Genomic DNA, 20,993 nt, shown 5'->3' with positions numbered 1-20,993 from the left:
AAAGGAATAAAGATAAAGAAAGGATCCTCAAGGCTGCAAGAGAAAAACAAAGAGTCACCTACAAAGGAAAACCCATAAGATTAGCAGCAGACTTCTCCATACAAACACTACAGGCCAGAAGAGAATGGCAAGATATCTATCGAGTGCTCAATGAGAAAGGCTTTCAGCCAAGAATACTATATTCTGCTAGACTGTCATTCAGACTAGATGGAAGCATCAAAACCTTCTCAGACAAGCAACAGTTGAAGGAAGCAACCATCACCAAGCCTGCCCTGAAAGAAGTTCTGAAAGGTCTCCTATAAACAACCAGACCACCACAAATAGAACATATATCAAAACACTCTAAAACTCTACAAGAATGGCGTTAAAATATCTTCAATCTTTGATATAATTAAATGTCAATGGCCTGAATTCACCTATTAAAAGACACAGAGTAGGAAGATGGATCAGAAAACACAAACCAACAATATGCTGTCTACAGGAAACCTACCTAACTCAACAAGACAAACACCGACTTAAAGTGAAAGGATGGAAAACTATCATACAAGCCATTGCCCACAAAAAAGGGCAGGAACAGCTATTCTCATATCTGACATGAGAGACTTTAAATTAGGTAAGATTTAAAAAGATAGGAATGGACACTAATGCTCAGAGGATCAGTCAATCAAGAGGACTTAAAAATTATTAACATCTATGCACCCAATGAGAAGCCATCTAAATACATCAAACTTCTACTGAAAGAGCCACAGCAATATATTAACAGCAACACAATCATAGTAGGGGACTTCAACACCCCACTATCTCAACTTGACAGATCATCCAGGCAGAAAACCAATAAAGACATAAGGGAGCTAAATGAAGACATAGATAAACTAGAACTACTGGACATTTTCAGAGTCATTCATCCCAAGAAACTGGAATAGACATTTTACTCAACTCCACATGGGTCATTCTGAAGGATAGACCATATGTTAGGCCACAAAGACAACATCAGCCAATTCAAGAGCACTGAAATCATCCCAATCATCTTCTCAGACCACAGTAGAATTAAACTAACACTTAACAATCAACAAAAGATTAGTAACAGTCTCAACAGTACACGTCTTAACAACTTCTGGGTCAAAGAGGAAATCAAGGAAGAAATCAAAATGTTTCGAGAGTTCAATGAAAATGAAGACACAAGCTATCAAAATATTTAGGACACAGCTAAAGCAGTCCTAAGAGGGAAGTTCATAGCTATACAAGCATACATTAGGAAACAAGAAAAAGCACAAATAAACAGCCTGATTGCACATCTTAAAGGCATAGAAGAACAACAAAGGAATCCTAAAGCAACCAGAAGGACAGAAATCACTAAAGTGAGGGCAGAAATAAATAACATTGAAAATAAGAAAACCATACAAAATATCAATGAAAGTAAAAGCTGGTTCTTCGAAAAAGTGAACAAAATCAATAAACCTTTAGGCAGACTCACAAAACAAAAAAGGAAGAACCAAATAAATCAGATAGTAAATGAAAGAGGAGCTATCACAACAGACACCACAGAAATTCAACATAACTTGCGAGGCTTCTATGAACAACTATATGCCACCAAGCTAGAGAACCTGGAAGAAATGGACGATTTCCTAAATAACTACCAACTTCCAAAACTAAGTAAAGAGGAAGTGGACAACATGAATAGGCCCCTCACAGCTAATGAAATTGAAACAGTTATCAAAAATCTTCCCAAAAATAAAAGTCCTGGACCAGATGGTTTTACAAATGAATTCTACAAAACTTTCGAAGAAGAACTAATACCTCTACTTTTAAAAGTCTTCGAGAAGATTGAAGACACTGGAATACTCCCTGCCAGCTTCTATGAAGCCAACATCACCCTGATACCAAAAGCAGACAGGGACAACCAAAAAAGAAAACTACAGACCAATATCTCTGATGAACATAAATGCGAAAATATTGAACAAAATTCTAGCCAACCGGATACAGCAGTATATCAAAAAGATTGTTCATCATGACCAAGTGGGGTTTATCCCAGGCATGCAAGGTTGGTTTAATATATGTAAATCAATCAATGTGATCCACCACATCAACAAAAGCAAAACCAAAAACCACATGATCATATCAATTGATGCAGAGAAAGCCTTTGACAAAATACAACATCCCTTTATGATCAAAACACTACAAAAAATGGGAATAGATGGAAAATTCCTCAAGATAGTGGAGTCTATATATAGCAAACCTACAGCCAACATCATACTCAATGGTGAAAAACTGGAAGCATTTCCCCTCAGATCAGGTACTAGACAGGGCTGCCCACTATCACCATTACTATTTAACATAGTGTTGGATGTCCTTGTCATAGCAATCAGGCAGGAGCAAGGAATTAAGGGCATACAGATTGGAAGAGAAGAAGTCAAACTCTCCCTATTTGCAGATGACTTGATAGTATACATGGAAAAACTTAAGGAATCCAGCAAGAAGCTTTTGGAAATCATCAGGCAATACAGTAAGGTGTCAGGCTATAAAATTAACATTCAAAAGTCAGTGGCATTCCTCTATGCAAACACTAAGTTAGAAGAAATTGAAATCCAGAAATCAATTCCTTTTACTATAGCAACAAAAACAATAAAATATCTAGGAGTAAACCTAGCCAAAGAAGTGAAAGACTTGTATACTGAAAACTATGAGTCACTACTCAAACTGAAAAAGACACAAAGAAGTGGACAGATATTCCATGTTCGTGGGTTGGAAGAATTAACACCATCAAAATGAATATATTACCCAGAGCCATCTACAAATTTAATGCTAGCCCCATCAAGATCCCAAGCACATTTTTTAGGAGAATAGAAAAAATGCTACAAATGTTTACCTGGAACCAGAAAAGACCTAGAATTGCCAAAACAATCTTGAGAAAAAAGAACAGAACCGGAGGCATCACACTCTCAGATCTCAAAGTGTATTATAGGGCCATTGTCATCAAAAGTGCTTGGTACTGGAATATGAACAGACACACTGACCAGTGGAATAGAACTGAGAGCCCAGAAATAAGGCCCCACACCTATGGCCATCTAATCTTTGACAAAGGGGCCCAGACTATTAAATGGGGAAAGCAGAGTCTCTTCAACAAATAGTGTTGGAAACAATGGGTTGAAACATGCAGAAGAATGAAACTGAATCACTGTATTTCACCAAATACAAAAGTAAATTCCAAGTGGATCCAAGGACTTGGATGTTAGACCAGAAACTATCAGATACTTAGAGGAAAATATTGGCAGAATCTTTTCCGCATAAATTTTAAAGACATTTTCAATGAAACGAATCCAATTACAAAGAAGACTAAGGAAAGTATAAACCTATGGGACTACATCAAATTAAAAATCTTCTTCACAGCAAGAGAAACCACTACCCACACCAAGAGACCCCTCACAGAATGGGAGAAGATCTTTAATGTCATACATCAGATAAGAGTTTAATAACCAAGATATATAAAGAGCTTGCCCGACTCAACAACAAGACAACAAATAACCCCATCCAAAAATGCGGGGAGGACTTGGACAGAATATTCACCACAGAAGAGATCCAAAAGGCCGAGAAACACATGAAAAAATGCTCCAAGTCTCTGATTGTCAGAGAAATGCAAATCAAGACAACAATGAGATATCACTTCACTCCTGTGAGAATGTCATACATCAGAAAAGGTAACAGCAGCAAATGCTGGAGAGGCTGTGGGGTCAAAGGAACCCTCCTGCACTGCTGTTGGGAATGTCAATTGGTCCAACCTCTGTGGAGAACAGTCTGGAGAACTCTCAGAAGGCTAGAAATGGACCTACCCTATGACCCTGCAATTCCTCTCCTGGGGATATATCGTAAGGAACTCAACACATCCATCCAAAAAGATCTGTGTACACATATGTTCTTCGCAGCACAATTTGTAATAGCCAAAACCTAGAAGCAACCCAGGTGTCCAACAACAGATGAGTGGCTGAGCAAGTTGTGGTATCTATACACAATGGAATACTACTCAGCTGTAAAAAATGGTGACTTCACCGTTTTCAGCCGATCTTGGATGGACCTTGAAAAAATCATGTTGAGTGAAATAAGTCAGAAACAGAAGGATGAATATGGATGATCTCACTCTCAGGCAGAAGTTGAAAAACAAGATTAGAAAAGAAAACACAAGTAGAACCTGAAATGGAATTTGCGTATTGCACCAAAGTAAAAGACTCTGGGGTAGGTGGGGAGAATACAGGTCCATGAAAGATGATGAATGACATAGTGGGGGTTGTATTGTTAAATGGGAATCTGGGGAATGTTATGCATGTACAAACTATTGTATTTACTGTTGAATGTAAAACATTAATTCCCCAATAAAGAAAAAAAAAGTGTGACTTTACTAGACAACATACTCCTTTTAATAAATTTAAGCCTATCTCATTTTGATATACCCCTCCCAAATTTGTAAGCAACCCAACAACTATAGCAACACCAGAAATAAATATTTCCTCTGAGAAAAAATGTTACCCAGGGTCAGGCATCAATGCACCAGGTTACATGTACATAGTATGAGGCACAAGGATCCTGATGTGAGCACCTGGCTCCCTATTTTCAGGAGAGCTGCCTCAAGTGGTGAAGCAGGTCTGCAGGTGAATTTCTCTCCCCCTCCCAATTTCCCCCATTCCATCGAATAAAATGGGGGGAAGAAAGGTAGGTGAGGCTGGCCACCAGGAGCAGTGGATTCACAGTGCCTGCACCAAGCCCCAGCAATAACCCTGGAGGCAAACAACAAACAAACAAAACATCCATACTGGAAACATTTATAACATTAAGAAATTAACAATATTTTACTCATGTATCCACAACTGTACTGTATCCCATTAACCACCTCCACAACAAAATGATGGGCCAAAAAAGTAGTCGACTGAAATTAAGGGGGGGGGGGGAATAGGCTTCAGGTGATGGGGCAGCAGGTTAAGTGCAAATAGTGCAAAAGTGTAAAGATCCCACCCAGGTTGAGCACCCCACTCTCTATCTGCAAGGGAGCTGCTTAGCAGGCAGTGAAGAAGGTCTCCAGGTGTCTTTTTTTCTCTCCACCTGTCTTCACTTTCTCTCTGTCCTATCCAATGAAATAAAAAAATTTAAAAAAAACCTTAAGAATTTAAAAAAGGGGCAGTCGGGCAGTAGCACAGTGGGTTAAGCGAACGTGGCACAAAGCGCAAGAACTAGTGTAAGGATCCCAGTTTGAGCCCCTGGCTCCCCACCCGGGGGGTGGGGGGGATCACTTCAGAGGCAGTGAAGCAGGTCTGCAGGTGTCTTTCTCTCCCCTTCTCTGTCTTCCCCTTCTCTCTCCTTTTCTCTGTCTTATCCAACAATGACGACATCAATAACAATAGGGAGTTAGTCGGGCAGTAGCACAGCAGGTTAAGCGTACATGGCGCAAAGTAAGGACCGATGTAAGGATCTTGGCTCAAGCCCTCAGCTCCCCACCTGCAGGGGAATCTCTTCACAGGCCGTGAAGCAGGTCTGCAGGTGTCTGTCTTTCCTTTCTCTGTCCTATCCAACAATGACATCAATAACAACAACAATAATTTTATTAACTACAACAATAAAACAAGGGCAACAAAAGGGAATATTAAAATTATTTTAAAAATAATAATAACTACAACAATAAAACAACAAAGGTGACAAAAGGGAATAAATATTTTTTAAAAATTAAGAGAGAAAAGAAATTTTTTTTTTCCTCCAGAGTTATTGCTGGGCTCGGTGCCTGCACCATGAATCCACCGCTCCTGGAGGCCATTTTTCCCCCTTTTGTTGCCTTTGTTGTTGTAGCCTTGTTGTGGTATTATTACCATTGTTGATGTTGTCCATTGTTGGATAGGACATAGAGAAATGGAGAGAGGAGGGGAAGACAGAGGGGGAGAGAAAGATAGACACCTGCAGGCCTGCTTCACTGCCTGTGAAGCGACTCCCCTGCAGGTGAGGAGCGGGGGGCTCAAACTGGGATCCTTACGCTGGACCTTGCGCTTTGTGCCACGTGCGCTTAACCCACTGCATCACCGCCCTACCCCCTTTTTGTTCGTGAGGTTTCAGCACTCCAGACCTATCTAGAAAGACAGGTAAGAGACAAAGACAGCAATAAGGTTTCTTTCAGAACAAGTGTGTGTGTGTGTGTGGGGGGGTGGTGGTGGTTTGAATCTGGGTTGTGCACATGACCAAAGGCAGTATCAGTAATCTTGCTGGGCCCTCAAGATAGAAATTAAAAGAATCCAGAAATCAAAAGGGAGATAATGATTCTTATACAAGACTTCATTTAAAAAAAAAATTATTCCCTTTTGTCACTCTTGTTTTATTATTGTAGTTATTATTGTTGTGTTATTGATGTTGTCATTGTTGGACAGACAGAGAAATGGAGAGAGGAGGGCAATACAGACACCCGCAGACCTGCTTCAGTGCTTGTGAAGTGACTCCCCTGCAGGGGAGCCAAGGGCTCAAACCAGGATCATTACACTGGTCCTTGCTCTTTGTGCCACCTGCACTTAACCCACTGCGCTACCACCCGACTCCCAAGGCTTCATTTTTTAAGTGAGATAAGGAGGGAGGGAGATTGAACCTGGAACTTCAGTCTAAGGCTCTTTTGTATGACCATTATGCTATCTCCTCCACCCAGGAAAAGGAAGGTTTTAAAAGCCCAGTGTCAAAATGGCAAAATTGAAGGGCATTTTCTTTTCTCTTCACATCTACCAATTCTGTATATTAAATACTATCATTCACAGCAGAATAAAGATGTAGAAATTAAAAAAAAAAAGATGTAGAAATTGAGGAGAAAAAGGATAATTTCTGGGTATTTATTAAATATTTTATCTTACCATAAGCTTCTTCAATCAAAGCACAGTAAGGATTAATGCCAGTGCCATTCCTTTTGGCTTCTTGTTCTCCCAGTCTCAAAATATTTTCCAAGCCATTGAGGGCAACTTGTACAATCTTAGAGTCCATGACCGTGAGGAGATCACAGAGTGGCTTGATACAACCCAGTTCCACAAGATACCTAAATAGAAAGAATATTTAGTCCAACAAAGTTTTTAAGTTCATAAAACTTGTGAAATTGGTGGAAAGCTCATATTCAAAATTAATGTTCAGATAAAAATAGTCAATCATTCAATCATACAAATTACATCTTAGCAGAAAAAAGGGCGACAAAGAAACAAGACTTCTGGCACTATCTGGCCATCTTTCCCTCCACAATTATTGAAGTTCCTGAGACTAGAATACTCTCTTACTCTGAGTATGAGAACTCAAATAATATACTTCTGACTATTCTTTTATTCTACAGGAAACATAACATGTCCATAATTAGCATTTAAAAAATATGATGCAAGTAAAAATATGAGCTGCCTCCCAGGGTTTAAGTCTCAAAATAACACACAACTTAATTTCACTGTACTTTAAGAGATACTTGCCGGGGGCCGGGCAGTAGCGCAGTGGGTTAAGCGCACATGGCGAGAAGCATAATAGGCGTAAGGATCCTGGTTTGAGCCCCCAGCTTCCCATCTATGGGGGTAGGGTGGAGTGGGGGAGGAGGCACTTCACAAGTGGTAGAGCAGGTCGACAAGTGTCTTTTTCCCCTCTGTCTTCACTGCCTCTTTTGATTTCTCTCTGTCCTATCCAACAACAGCAGCAACAGCAACAATAACAATAATAACAACAATGGCAACAAAAATGGGAAAATTGGCCTCCAGGAGCAGTGGTGCAGGTACCAAGCCCCAGTTATAATGCTGGAGGCAAAAAAAAAAAAAAAAAAAAAAAAACAAAGATACGTGCCTCTACTAAGGTACTTTATTTCATATACCTCTTTCAAAATAGGTCTCACTGTATTAAGACATCTAAACAAAAAGTCAAATAATGTCTCACCCATATGAGAACATGCCCATGATGGGCAGGTTCTGGGTTCAAGCCCTAGTACCACTCACATGGCAGCACTGTAGAGTAATAGTGCTGTAGGGTCTCTCCACTCTATTTCTCTCCTGAAAAATAAAAACTGTGTGTGGGGTGGGTAGAAGGCACGTAAACTAGAAACAGTGAAGTCAGATTTCAAAGACTCTACAAGTAGCCTATATTAGCCAAAATGTTTCCGAAGCACTTCCATAGTAAGCTAAAATAATCCCTATAAATATTTTATTGTTTGTGTGAAGCTTCATTCAATATACCTCATTTTTCATACCCCAAATTTCAGCAGGAAGGGATGGGGAGAGATATAAAGTTTTTTTTTAATAACATCTTTCATTTTTTTTTTTTTTACAGGAGAATATTTTTACTTTTTTTTTTTTTTTTAATTTATTCTGACCTAGATGTCAGACCAGAAACAATCAAATACTTAGAGGAAAACATTGGTAAAACACTTTCCCACCTACACCTCAAGGACATCTTTGATGAATCAAACCCAATTGCAAGGAAGACTGAAGCAGAAACAAACCAATGGGACTACATCAAATTGAAAAGCTTCTACACATCCAAAGAAACTATTAAACAAAGAGACCCCTCACAGAATGGGAGAAGATCTTCACATGCCATACATCAGACAAGAAACTAATCACCAAAATATATAAAGAGCTCAGCAAACTTAGTACCAAAAAAGCAAATGACCCCATCCAAAAATGGGCAGAGGATATGAACAAAACATTCACCTCAGAGGAGATCCAAAAGGCTAACAAACATATGAAAAACTGCTCTAGGTCACTGATTGTCAGAGAAATGCAAATTAAGACAACACTAAGATACCACCTCACTCCTGTAAGAATGGCATACATCAAAAAGGACAGCAGCAACAAATGCTGGAGAGGTTGTGGGGACAGAGGAACCCTTTTACATTGCTGGTGGGAATGTAAATTGGTCCAACCTCTGTGGAGAGCAGTCTGGAAAACTCTCAGAAGGCTAGACATGGACCTTCCATATGATCCCGTAATTCCTCTCCTGGGGTTATACCCCAAGGACTCCATAACACCCAACCAAAAAGAGGTGTGTACTCCTATGTTCATAGCAGCACAATTCATAATAGCTAAAACCTGGAAGCAACCCAGGTGCCCAACACCAGATGAGTGGCTGAGAAAGCTGTGGTATATATACACAATGGAATACTATGCAGCTATCAAGAACAATGAACCCACCTTCTCTGACCCATCTTGGACAGAGCTAGAAGGAATTATGTTAAGTGAGCTAAGTCAGAAAGATAAAGATGAGTATGGGATGATCCCACTCATCAACAGAAGTTGAGGAAGAAGATCTGAAAAGGAAACTAAAAGCAGGACCTGACCAAATTGTAAGTAGGGCACCAAAGTAAAAACCCTGTGGTTAGGGGTAGAAATGCAGCTTCCTGGGACAGTGGGGGGTGGGAGTGGGTGGGAGGGATGGGTCACAGTCTTTTGGTGGTGGGAATGGTGTTTATGTACACTCCTAGTAAAATGTAGTCATATAAATCACTAGTTAATTAATACAAGAGGGGGAAAATTAATTGTATGTCTCAAAGTTTTTCAAAACAATCTTTTCAATATATAGGCTGTGTAATTGATATGCAGACTCAAAAGCCGAAACCAAGTAGATCAGAAGCAACCAATAGCACAGCTATATACAAGATACTGGGTACTGTACAGCAAACCCTAACAAAAGGACTTTTCAAAGTTAACCCAATTACCAAATAATGTGATGATAACATTAACTATCCATTGTCTTTTTGAACCCTAAGACAGCAGGAACCTCACATCTCCACTATAGAGCCTCTACTTCCCCCAGTCCTGGAACCATTGGATAGGGCCCACTTTCCCTGTATGCCTCTCCCAATCGATATCAAATAATACTGCATCTGCCAATCACAACTTAAAAAACACAACGATTGCCACCTCAACATGCTTCACTTCAGACTGTGTCCAGAGACTTCACATGTGGAATGACAACCCTTCAGCTTCATTACTCGGGTGAGACCTTTCCTTTCATAGTATTCTCTAATTCCATCTCAGGTGGTTCACTTTCTAACAAAGTCCCAAAACCTAGATATATACCAGTTTCTGTGAGAGAGAGCATATGTTCACACGTATCCGTAAACTACTGCAAAATATATACCTGAAAGCAGAAGTACACTAGAGTTTGCAGTGAGTACCCCCTAACACTTCCTCTCCACTATTCCAAGCTTTGGGTCCATGATTGCTCAACAATTTGTTTGGCTTCGTATGTTAACTCTCTTTTCAGCCACCAGGTTCCAGATGTCATCAGGATGCCGGCCAGGCTTCCCTAGACTGAAGACCCCACCAATGTGTCCTGGAGCTCCGCTTCCCCAGAGACCCACCCTACTAGGGAAAGAGAGAGGCAGACTGGGAGTATGGACCGACCAGTGAATGCCCATTTTCAGCGGGGAAGCAATTACAGAAGCCAGACCTTCTACCTTCTGCAACCCACAATGACCCTGGGTTCATGCTCCCAGAGGGATAGAGAATGGAAAGGCTATCAGGGGAGGGGGTGGGATATGGAGATTGGGTGGTGGGAATTGTGTGGAATTGTACCCCTCCTACCCTATGGTTTTGTTGATTAATCCTTCCTTAAATTAAAAAAAAATTATTTATTCCCTTTTCTTGCCCTTGCTGTAGTTATTGTTATTGATGTCATTGTTGTTGGACAGGACAGAGAGAAATGGAGAAAGATGGGAAAGACAGAGGGGGAAGAGAAAGACACCTATAGACCTGCTTCACCGCCTGTGAAGCGACTCCCCTGCAGGTGGGGAGGGGTGGGGGGGGCCCTTGAGCCAAGATCCTTACGCCGGTCCTTGTGCTTTGTGCCACCTGCGCTTAACCCACTGGGCTCCCGCCTGACTCCCATAAAGTATTTTTTATATTTGATGTAATTATGAAACTGCAGGTAACCTTCCACAAAGCTGTAATGAACCATTTTTCTTTCTTTTTTAAAAATTTCTTTACTGGGGGATTAATGGCTTAAAGCCATAAGTAAATACAATAGTTTGTACATGCATAGGAATTTATCAGTTTTCCACATAGCAATACAATCACCACTAGGTCCTCTGTCATCCTTTTCTAGGACCTGTACACCCCCCATTCCCACCCAAGTCTTTTACTTTGGTGCAATACATGAACCATTTTTAAATGGTATATATGCACCAGGCAGTGGTGCACCCAATTTACTGTACACATTACCATGCACAGGGACCCAGCTTCAAGACCCCATTTCCCAACAACAGGGAGAAAGCTTAAAAATCATGAAGCACAGGTGTTATTCTCTCTCCTTATGGCCTTCCTCTTTCAATTTCTCTGTCCTATGAAATAAAATGGAAAAAAAAAAAAGGCTGCCAGGAATGGTGGATTCATAGTGCAGGTGGTGAGCCCAAGTGAGTACCTTGGTAGCAACAAAACAAACAAACAAAAATTGGTATCCACAAGATGCCTCCTAGCTAGTACTTACTTTATCTGTTCAGCTGATCCCCCAGAAGTTGCATTTGTAATTGCCCAAGCTGCTTCTTTCCTGGTCCGAAATTCAGCAGTTTGTAATATGCTAATGAGGGCTGGAAAAATATTGGCATCTATCACAGTCTGAAAATAAACAAACAGATAAATGGAAAGGGGAAATACAAGACCTATAGAAACACTAATGACAGCCTATACACCTTACCACATTCCGAACCCTAATTAAAAGTATACTGGAGTTAAATCTTCATTATCACCCCACTTTTGCTTACCTGGTATCAAAGACATCCCCTCCCTGTAGTCAGACATTTTGTGATCTCCTAATTTTCCTCCATGAATTTCTCCCTTTTATTATTCATCCACCCACAGAAACAAATTACTTAAGTTCAGTCCTTCCAGTCTCACTTATCTCAGAGCAGCATACTTTGACACATGTGGTAATTCTGGTGTTTCTTTTTTTCTTTTTTTTACCTCCATGGGCTTGGTGCCTGCACTCCGAATCCACTGCTCCTGGAGGCTATTTCCCCTATTTTTGTTGCCTTTGTTGATATTGTTATTGTTGTTATTGCATAAGAGAGAGAAATTGGGGGTCGGGTTGTAGTGCAGTAGGTTAAGCGCACATGGTGAGAAACTCAAGGACCGGCTTAAGGATCCCGGTTCGAGGACCCGGCTCCCCACCTGCAGGGAGGTTGCTTCACAAGCAGTGAAGCAGGTCTGCAGGTGTCTATCTTTGGCCATCTGTCTTCCCCTCCTTTGTCCATTTGTCTCTGTCCTATCTGGCAACAACATCAATAACAATAATAATAACCACAATAATGATAAAAACAAGGGCAACAAAAAAAGTAAAATAAATACAATAAAATAAAGAGAGAGAAATCAAGAGAGGAGGGAAGACAGAGAGGGGGACAGAAAGATAAGACACCTGCAGACCTGCTTCACTGTTTGTGAAGCGACCCCCCCCCCCCCGCAGGTGGCGAGTCAGGGGCTTGAACCAGCATTGTTATGCTGGCCCTTGCACTTTATGCTATGTGTGTTTAACCTGCTGTGCTACCACCCAGCCCTCAAATGTTGTGTTTCTTATAGTCTTAGAAAGAGTTTAGAATATCAATTATTATTATAACCAGGTTAGTTGGGGTGTGTTATTTTCTATGATAATCCAATGGTTAGTATCTATATTAATATACTTGACTTTGAAATGAGAGATCGATAAGCTCCTGGTAGATGCCCACTTCTACATTCTAGCATCCTAGTGGTGGGCTCTGATGGTATCCAACCTGCTCTCATCTTTATTGTTAGCACTTTGATGGACATTGTTTCTAACCAATAAGCTTGTGCTGTGCCCAGTTTGAAACTGATAAAAGCTGTGTGCTGCAAAACAAGCATGTATGTGCAGGTCTGCTAGGAATAGGCCTGTAACTCGTTAATGTAATAAAGTATTTCCCTGCCCTCCACAGGGTCTCAGTCTCAGTCTCGTCCTTTGGATTTGCTGCACCCTGGAGCTATAACACTCAGAGCTGTTTCAGGGATACTTCCATAACAACTTCACTATGCTTTGAACCCTTTTGGTGGTAACTGAACCTCTTTGTTTTTAAATATTTATAAGGCCAAATGGTCTTGATCTGTTTGACCTAAAGTTGTAGTTAATTTAGATGTTTACAAAGCTATATTTGCAGTTACATTTTTAGAGCTCCATGAACAATTTAATGGCAGTTAGGGAACTTGAGATGTTAAATCTACCCTCCCACCCCCATATCGTACTACTAGTGATAGGACTAAAATTTCACATCTTTCCCACCACTGAAAGTTTGTGAGTAACCACTATAGTTTTCCAATTTTGTTATAATTCTGCAGTTCTTATTTTTCACTGGAGTTCCAGTCCAGGGTGGCAAACAGATTACTTCATTTAGATCTGCTAATGCCTCAAATGTATCAACCTAAATTCCTTATCAGGCTTTGTTTTGTTTAACCAGAGCACTAGCACTGCTCAGCTCTGGCTGAATCTGGCACCTTGGAGCCTCAGGCACCAGAGTCTATTTGCATAACCATTATACTATCTCCCCAACCTAGGTCTCCTTTCAAAATTTCACAACTCTTTTTGTATTGATTTATATTCTATATTCAATCACCAAGTCTCCTAAACATTTCCAATCTGAAATATGGGGGTGAGGGTTAGAATAATAGTGGTGTTTAATGGTGGTCCAGGAGGTGGCACAGTGAATAAAGAAATGAACTCTCAAGCATGAGGTCCCGAGTTCAGTCCTTAGCAGCACATGTACCAGAGTGATGTCTGGTTCTTCCTCTCTCTCTCCTCCTTTTTCATGAATAAGTAAATAAATAAAATATTTTAAAATAAACAGGAGTTTGGGTGGTAGCGCAGCGGGTTATGAGCACATGGCGCCGGGACCAGCATAAGGATCCCAGTTTGAGCCCCTGGCTTCCCCACCTACAGGGAAGTCGCTTCACAGGCACTGAAGCAGGTCTGCATTTGTCTGTCTTTCTCTCCCTTCTCTGTCTTCCCCTCTTCTCTCCATTTCTCTCTGTCCTATCCAACAACAAACAACATCAACAACAACAATAACCACAACAAGGCTATAAGGGCAACAAAAGGGGGAGAGGGGAGAATGGCCTCCAGGAGCAGTGGATTCATGGTGCAGGCACTGAGCCCTAGCAATAATCTTGGAGGCAAAAAAATTTTTTTAAATAAATAAAATCTAAAAAAGAAAGATTGATAATGGTAAAAGGAAATAGAACTATAGGACTATATGGATGCATGCAGTGGCATTTATATATATCAGGATATGAAGCTATACTCCTGAAACTTATCTAGTATTGTAAACCAAGGCATGTTAATGCAGTACATGTACCAGAGTGGTATCTGGTTCTTTCTCTCTCCTCCTATTATTTGTCACAAATAAAATCTTCTTTAAAAAAATTCTATTACACCAATGCAGTAAGCAGAGTTTATTACTAGATGACTTTTTTTTTTAATACTAAATGACTTTTATGATTCCACTCAGCATAAATTCCCCATAGGCCTGTGATATCTACTTGATTTTAATCTTTCTCGTGGTTTATGCTGAATCACTTTATAATCCTACGATGTAAAAATAAAGTCTTTTGAAACTTAGTTTTCCAGTTGAACCACCCTCTACTGATTTTAAGACAAAAAAGTAAAAAAACCCACACATTTAGAGAAAATGGGTCCCTAAATTTTAGGAAAATTGAAGCAATCAAATAAACAGGCTAATAGAAAATGAGTATCTAGGGCAGGGGTAGATAGCATAATGGTTATGCAAAGAGATTTTCATGCCTAAGGCTCCAAAGTCCCAGGTTTGATCCCCTGCACCACCACCAGCCAGAGTTGAACAATGCTCTAATGAAAAAAAAGGGGGGGTGGGTGGGAGAAAAATCAGTATTTGATTGAACAAGAGTAAAAGCCAATCTACTTCGCTTAAAGTCCATCAGAGCATTAAAAAAAATCAAGACATTATTTCTCAGATCTTGGCAAATTATCAATCATTAAAGGCAAAGGAAAAGACCTAAGGCCTCTGTATAAGTTTTAGAAGTCTTCTTTTTTTATTAAAAAAAAAAGGGAGGGGGTATTAATGGTTTACGTCAACAGTAAAATACAGTCATTTGTATATGTGTAACATTACTTTTTCCACGTAACAATTCAACTCCCACTAGGTCCTCCTCTGCCATATCATGTTCCAGGACCAGAACCTTCCACCCCTGCCCACCTGGTTTTTTACTTTGGTGCAATACTCCAACTCCAGTCCAAACTTTTGTTTTGTGTTTTCCCTTCTGTTCTAATTTTTCAACTTCTGTCTATGAATACTTAAAATTCTACAGAGTAGAAGTAATAAAATTTAAGAATTCTTTCTCTCATATGTAATAAATAAATCTTTAAGAATATAGAAAAATATAATGCTATGAAATTACCTGAATCTGTGCCCTGTTTCCAGCTGTGATATTAGATATTGTCCAACAAGCTTCTTTTTTGATAGATTCCTTAGGGCTACTCAACAAATGCAATAAACTTTGCAGAGCTGAGCAATTCAAAATCACCTAAAAGGAAAAGTTTTAAAAGTTTACTTGCAATAAAAAAAAAAAAGTTTATTTGCACTGATCCAAATCAAAGTAAATTAGGATCATTAAATTTTTTAAAAAATCTTAATTCATTTACTGGGTAGAGACAACCAGAAATTGAGAGGAAGGGGGTGACTGAGAAAGACAGAGACAGAGACACCTGCAACACTGCTTCACTACTCACAAAGCTTTCCCTCTGCAGGTGGGGACTGGGGGGGCTCAAACCTGGGTCCTTGAGCACTGTAACCTGTGCTCAACCAGGTGTGCCACTACCTGACCCCCTGAGAATCTTTATTTTTAGGAAAAAACACAGGCAAAGAAATAATTTAATGTACCTCCATTAAAAATTTTAGAAATAGGGAGCTGGGCAGTAGCGCAGCGGGTTAAGCGCATGTGGCGCAAAGCGCAAGGATTGGTGTAAGGATCCTGGCTCCCCACCTACAGAGGAGTCGCTTCACAGGTGGTGAAGCAGGTCTACAGGTGTCTGTATTTCTTTCCCACTGTGTTTCCCTCCTCTCTCCACTTCTTTCTGTCCTAACAACGACACCAATAACAACAACAATAAAAAAAGGGCAACAAAAAGGAAAATATATCGTTTTAAAAAATTTAGAAATAACCTAACATTGTAAGAAAAAGAATTTACTGCCAACAAGAGTTAGTATTGGGGGAAATAGGGAGAAAGAAAGACACCTGCAGCACACTGCTTCACCACTGGCAAAGCTTTCCCCTTGATGGTGGGGACCAAGGGCTTGAACCTGAGTCCTCCTGCATTGTAACATGCATGCACCACCACCCACCCTGCGTTCAATCCTCAAAATCACATGTACCCGCGTAATACTCTTGTTTTTTCCCTTCTCAGAAGTAAATCTCCCCCACACACCTGTGGACATAGAGTTCTTGACAAGGGGCTCTAAACTACTAGATAGAGAAAGAGGAGTCTCTTCAACAAATGGTGTTGGGAAAATTGGGTTGAAATGTACAGAAGAATGAAACTGAACCACTACATTTCACCACACAGAAGTAAACTCCAAATGGATCAGGGACTTGGATGCTGGACCAAAACTATCAAATACTTAGACAAAACCAGAAATAAATCAAACTGAAAAGTCTTTAAAGAATGGGAGAAAATCTACATGCCACACTTCAGACAAAAGGCTAATAATCAAAATATATAAAGAGCTAACCTAACGCAGAGGGGAAAGAAAAAAAAGAAGAAAAAACACAAATGACTCCATCCAAAAGTGGGGAAAGTATATGAACATAATTATTTACCAGAGACAAAAAAGGCCATCAAACATGAGAAAATGCTCCACATCACACATCAGATTGTTGGAGAAATGCAAATAAGGACAACAATGATACCACTTCACTCCTGTGAGAATGCCATACATGAGAAATGATAAGTAATGCTGGAGATGTTGTGGAGGCAAAAGAACCCTCTTGCAGTATGATGGGAATGTCAATTAGTCCAATTCCTCTGGAGAGCAGACTGGATAACTCTCAGAAGGCTAGAAGGTGACCTTCCCTATGATCCTGCAATTCCTTTCCCAAGGGATCAAACACACCTATCCAAAAAGATCTATGCATACCTGTGTTTATAGCAGACAGTTTATAATAGCCAAAATCTGGAAGTAACTTAGATGTTAACAACAGAAGAATGGTTGAGCAAGTTGTGGTATATATATATAACTCAGCTATTAAGAATGATGAATTCACCTTCTTCACCTCATCTTGGATGGAGCTTGAAAGAATCATGTTAAGTGATATAAGCCAGAAAGATAAGGATGAACATGGGATGATCCCACTCACAGACAGAAATTGAAAAATAAGAACAGAAGGGAAAACACAAAGCAGAATTTTGGACTGGATTTGGCATACTGTACCGAAGTAACCAACCCTGGGGCGGGGGGAAGTATTCGGGTCCTGGTATATGATAGTGAAGGAACCCCCCGGCTGGGGGTAAGAGTATTTTGAGAAAACGGAGAAAGTTTACACATATGGTAGTAACTGTATTTATGGTAAACCATTAATCTCAATAAATAAATCTTTTAAAAAGTTTAATTGTATGCATTCATAACTGCTAAAAATATGCAGTAAGGCAAAAAAAAAAGGGTATTAGTTCCTTATGCATCATACTATGATGTTCAATATATTGTCTATGAAGGAAAATAATAGTTAACAATTTATTCATACCTGTGTCTGAATATCATCTCCTGTGACAATGTTTCCTACAGCCCGCAAAGCAGGAGAAACCACTTTATAATCATTATGCCTGCAATCACAAGAAGAAACGTTATAGCCAACAGCCTTATTCTCTGTATCCTTCATTTAGGTTTAAACTCACACTAAAAATGACAAGATTTTAGAGCAGAAAGATGGTTATTAAGGGAACCCTATTATGATGATGGAATATTTGGGGTCTCAAAGAAGAGCTGGGTTTACTATTTTTTAAGTGTTTTAAAAAATTTTATTTATAAAAAGGAAACATTGGGGGGTTGGGCGGTAGCGCAGTGGGTTAAGCACATGTGGCGTGAAGCATAAGGATAAGGTTCCCAGTTCGAGCCCCCGCTCCCACGTGCGGGGAGTCACTTCACAGGCTGTGAAGCAGGTCTGCAGGTGTCTATCTTTCTCTCTCCGTCTTCCCCTCCTTTCTCCATTTCTCTCTGTCCTGTCTAACAACGACAACATTAATAACTACAACAACAAGCAACAAGGGCAACAAAAGGGAAAATAAATAAAATTTAAAAAAAAATTTTAAAAAGGAAACATTGACAAAACCATAGGATTAGAGGGGTACAACTCTACACAATTCCCACCACCAGAACTCTGTATTCCATCCCCTCCCCCAATAGCTTAGGGAAAGAGAGAGACAGGCTGGGAGTATGGATCGCCCTGTCAACGCCCATGTTCAGTGAGGAAACAATTACAGAAGCCAGACCTTCCACCTTCTGCATCCCAGAATGACCTTGGGTCCATACTCCCAGAGGGTTAAAGAACAGGAAAGCTATTTTTTATTGAAAGCCAAAATCCTAATAATTTTTCCCAGGTAGTCCATCACCTAGATTCCAAGCTTTGTAGGTGTCTTATCTTTCTCTCCTGCTCCCCTCTCAATTTTTCTCTGTCCAATATAACAAAATAGAAAGGGGGCTACTGGGAGTGGTGGATTTGTAGTGCTGTCCATAATAATAGCATATCTAAAGTTCTAATTAATAGTCTCAAATATTCTTTCCATATTATCATGAAAGGTATCACAAAGAGATATAGCAAAATAACTTTGACAGCAATCAAGATTATGCTCTAATTAAAAAATTACTATTTTCAGTGGCAACATGCTCTCTGCTAGCCACTGGCTGATCTAAGGTCATTTGTTAAACATGGGCTAGAATTACTGAAATTAAAAATGGTATAGCAGGGAGTCAGGCAGTAGCCGGGGTTCAATCCCCCAGCTCCCCACCTGCAGGGGAGTCCTTCACAGGCGGTGAAGCAGGTCTGTAGGTGTCTATCTTTCTCTCTCCCTCTCTGTCTTCCCCTCCCCTCTCCATTTCTCTCTGTCCTATCCAACAACAATAAAAAACCAATGGCAACAAAAGGGAAAACAAATAAAAATTAAAAAATCTTTTTCATGCTCTACATTGCAATAAAAAATTAAGGGGAAAATTGTTTAAATAAACATACCATCTCCCAAACACTATACATCACCACAATATGTTATCATTAGAGTATCTGCAGCTAGAAAACATAACGTGGAGAAAAGAACATACAAATTCTATTATAGATATCTTACATCAGCAGCTCCACAAGTCTCCTACATACTCCTGCATCAATGACTGCTTGAATTTTATCATTAGGTCCATCTGATAAATATGAGAGGGCCCAGCAGGCATCAGCCAGAACATCAGTGTCATTGACAAACAGCAACCAGGAAAGCGCATTCAGACAAGGAGAAACCTGTAATGGGAAGATGCTATAATTATCAAACTCAATACAATAAAGTCAGAGACAAGGTGAGAAGCTCAGAAAGCAAACAGGTACACACTTGCTGACTTTTGAGGTGATTAATACTTTTAGAGATGGAGTTATTCAAGTAATGTTTAGAGCTTTGGGAATGCTGCTAATGGTCTGGCAGTTTACTCAGATGAAGTAGTCAAGAGTTTAAGGAAAATAATTTCAGAGAGCAAAGTTTAATAAATACCAATTCTAGAGTGAGACATCTTGTCAATATATATTCTTTATGCCTTCCCACCAAAAAAACTCCCTATGTCACATGTGGTAAAGTTAGAATACATTTTATATTTTACATACTATTAACCAAAAAGATATGTTTTAAGATTAATTCAAAGTTGTTTTTTTTTTTAAAACAGACAGTGAAAATTTTTACTCTAACAAAGAACAAACATGGGATGTGGGAAGGTGGGGATATAGAACTATATACTGTAATTTTACAATCTGGTAACCTAACCCCCCCACGTCTTTCTCAAGAAACACACAAAATTCTAACACTTTAACCAATATTAGAATTAGCCCTTGATTTTCACATTAATACTAATTATGTTTATTTGTTTTTTCATGTGGCAGAGACAAAGAGGAATATGAGGTGGTAGTGGGGGTGTGTGAAGAGAGACATCTACAGCACTGCTCCACCACTTATGAAGCTTCCCCGTTTGAACCCAGGTCCTTGAGCATGGTAATGTGTGTGTTCTACCAGGTATACCACTGCCCTGCCTCTACTGTTGTATACTTTTTAAAGTATACCATTCTGTCAATTTCCTGTAAGAATAATCCTTACCTTTGCAAATTCTGGAGGTGGACTCTTCCCTCTACAAAGATTAGATAAAGCCCATACTGCATTCCGGGTCATGGTCAGGCGGTTTTGTTTTGAAAATAACCTACAAGAGTGATAATGTAAACTGTATAACTAGCTTCAATTCTCTGGTTATAAGATAAATACTAAACAACTTAATTCTACTGATTAAATAGATGTCTCCAAATAACTTCTGCAGAACAATAAAGCTTAATTATAACACAACTAATTCAGAATTTTGGTACTCAACTAAGACAGGCTGCCAGAAGAAATTATTTGAATAAATTAGCAAGAAATATCTATGATGAAAACTAGGGAACACAAAAAGATTTCCAAAGTTGTACAGTTCGGGAACTTAATTTTTATTAAACACACAAAAAAATTGAAACTTACTGCAAAAGAGGAGGAAGAATATTGCAGTCTAAAACATAGTCCCTGCACATGGTACTATCACCAGCAATGTTTCCAAGAGCCCAGACTGCCTGTGAAAACATTATTCATTAATGGCAGGCTGTAAAGTTTAGTTCTCTCTTAATTATTTTAAAAAGATGTCAACATATCACAGTAAGTATTTACAGCATGATTAACACGTTAAATCAACTTATAATGCAAGGTTCTTTATACTCCTAAGTTCATTCATCAAGGAG

At 39.5% G+C, this 20,993-nt stretch overlaps 1 protein-coding gene across 1 annotated transcript in view; it reads right to left on the bottom strand.

Moving 5' to 3' along the window:
• The window catches only part of KPNA1 (karyopherin subunit alpha 1), a 68,867-nt gene that overhangs the window by 4,383 nt on the left and 43,491 nt on the right, over positions 1-20,993 (bottom strand). Inside the window, exons 7-13 of the mRNA XM_060198270.1 lie at positions 20,740-20,828; positions 20,332-20,431; positions 19,330-19,493; positions 17,739-17,817; positions 15,399-15,524; positions 11,455-11,582; positions 6,864-7,042 (exon numbers count right to left, since the gene is read on the bottom strand). Of these exons, the coding sequence (XP_060054253.1) occupies positions 6,864-7,042; positions 11,455-11,582; positions 15,399-15,524; positions 17,739-17,817; positions 19,330-19,493; positions 20,332-20,431; positions 20,740-20,828 (865 nt within the window). The remainder of the gene's footprint in view (positions 1-6,863; positions 7,043-11,454; positions 11,583-15,398; positions 15,525-17,738; positions 17,818-19,329; positions 19,494-20,331; positions 20,432-20,739; positions 20,829-20,993) is intronic.

The sequence above is a fragment of the Erinaceus europaeus genome, chromosome 9, assembly GCF_950295315.1.
Source record: "Erinaceus europaeus chromosome 9, mEriEur2.1, whole genome shotgun sequence".
NCBI classification, from domain to species: Eukaryota; Metazoa; Chordata; class Mammalia; order Eulipotyphla; family Erinaceidae; genus Erinaceus; species Erinaceus europaeus.
The sequence above is the reverse complement of the archived record's forward strand: the minus strand, read 5'-3'. Positions and strand labels throughout refer to the sequence as shown.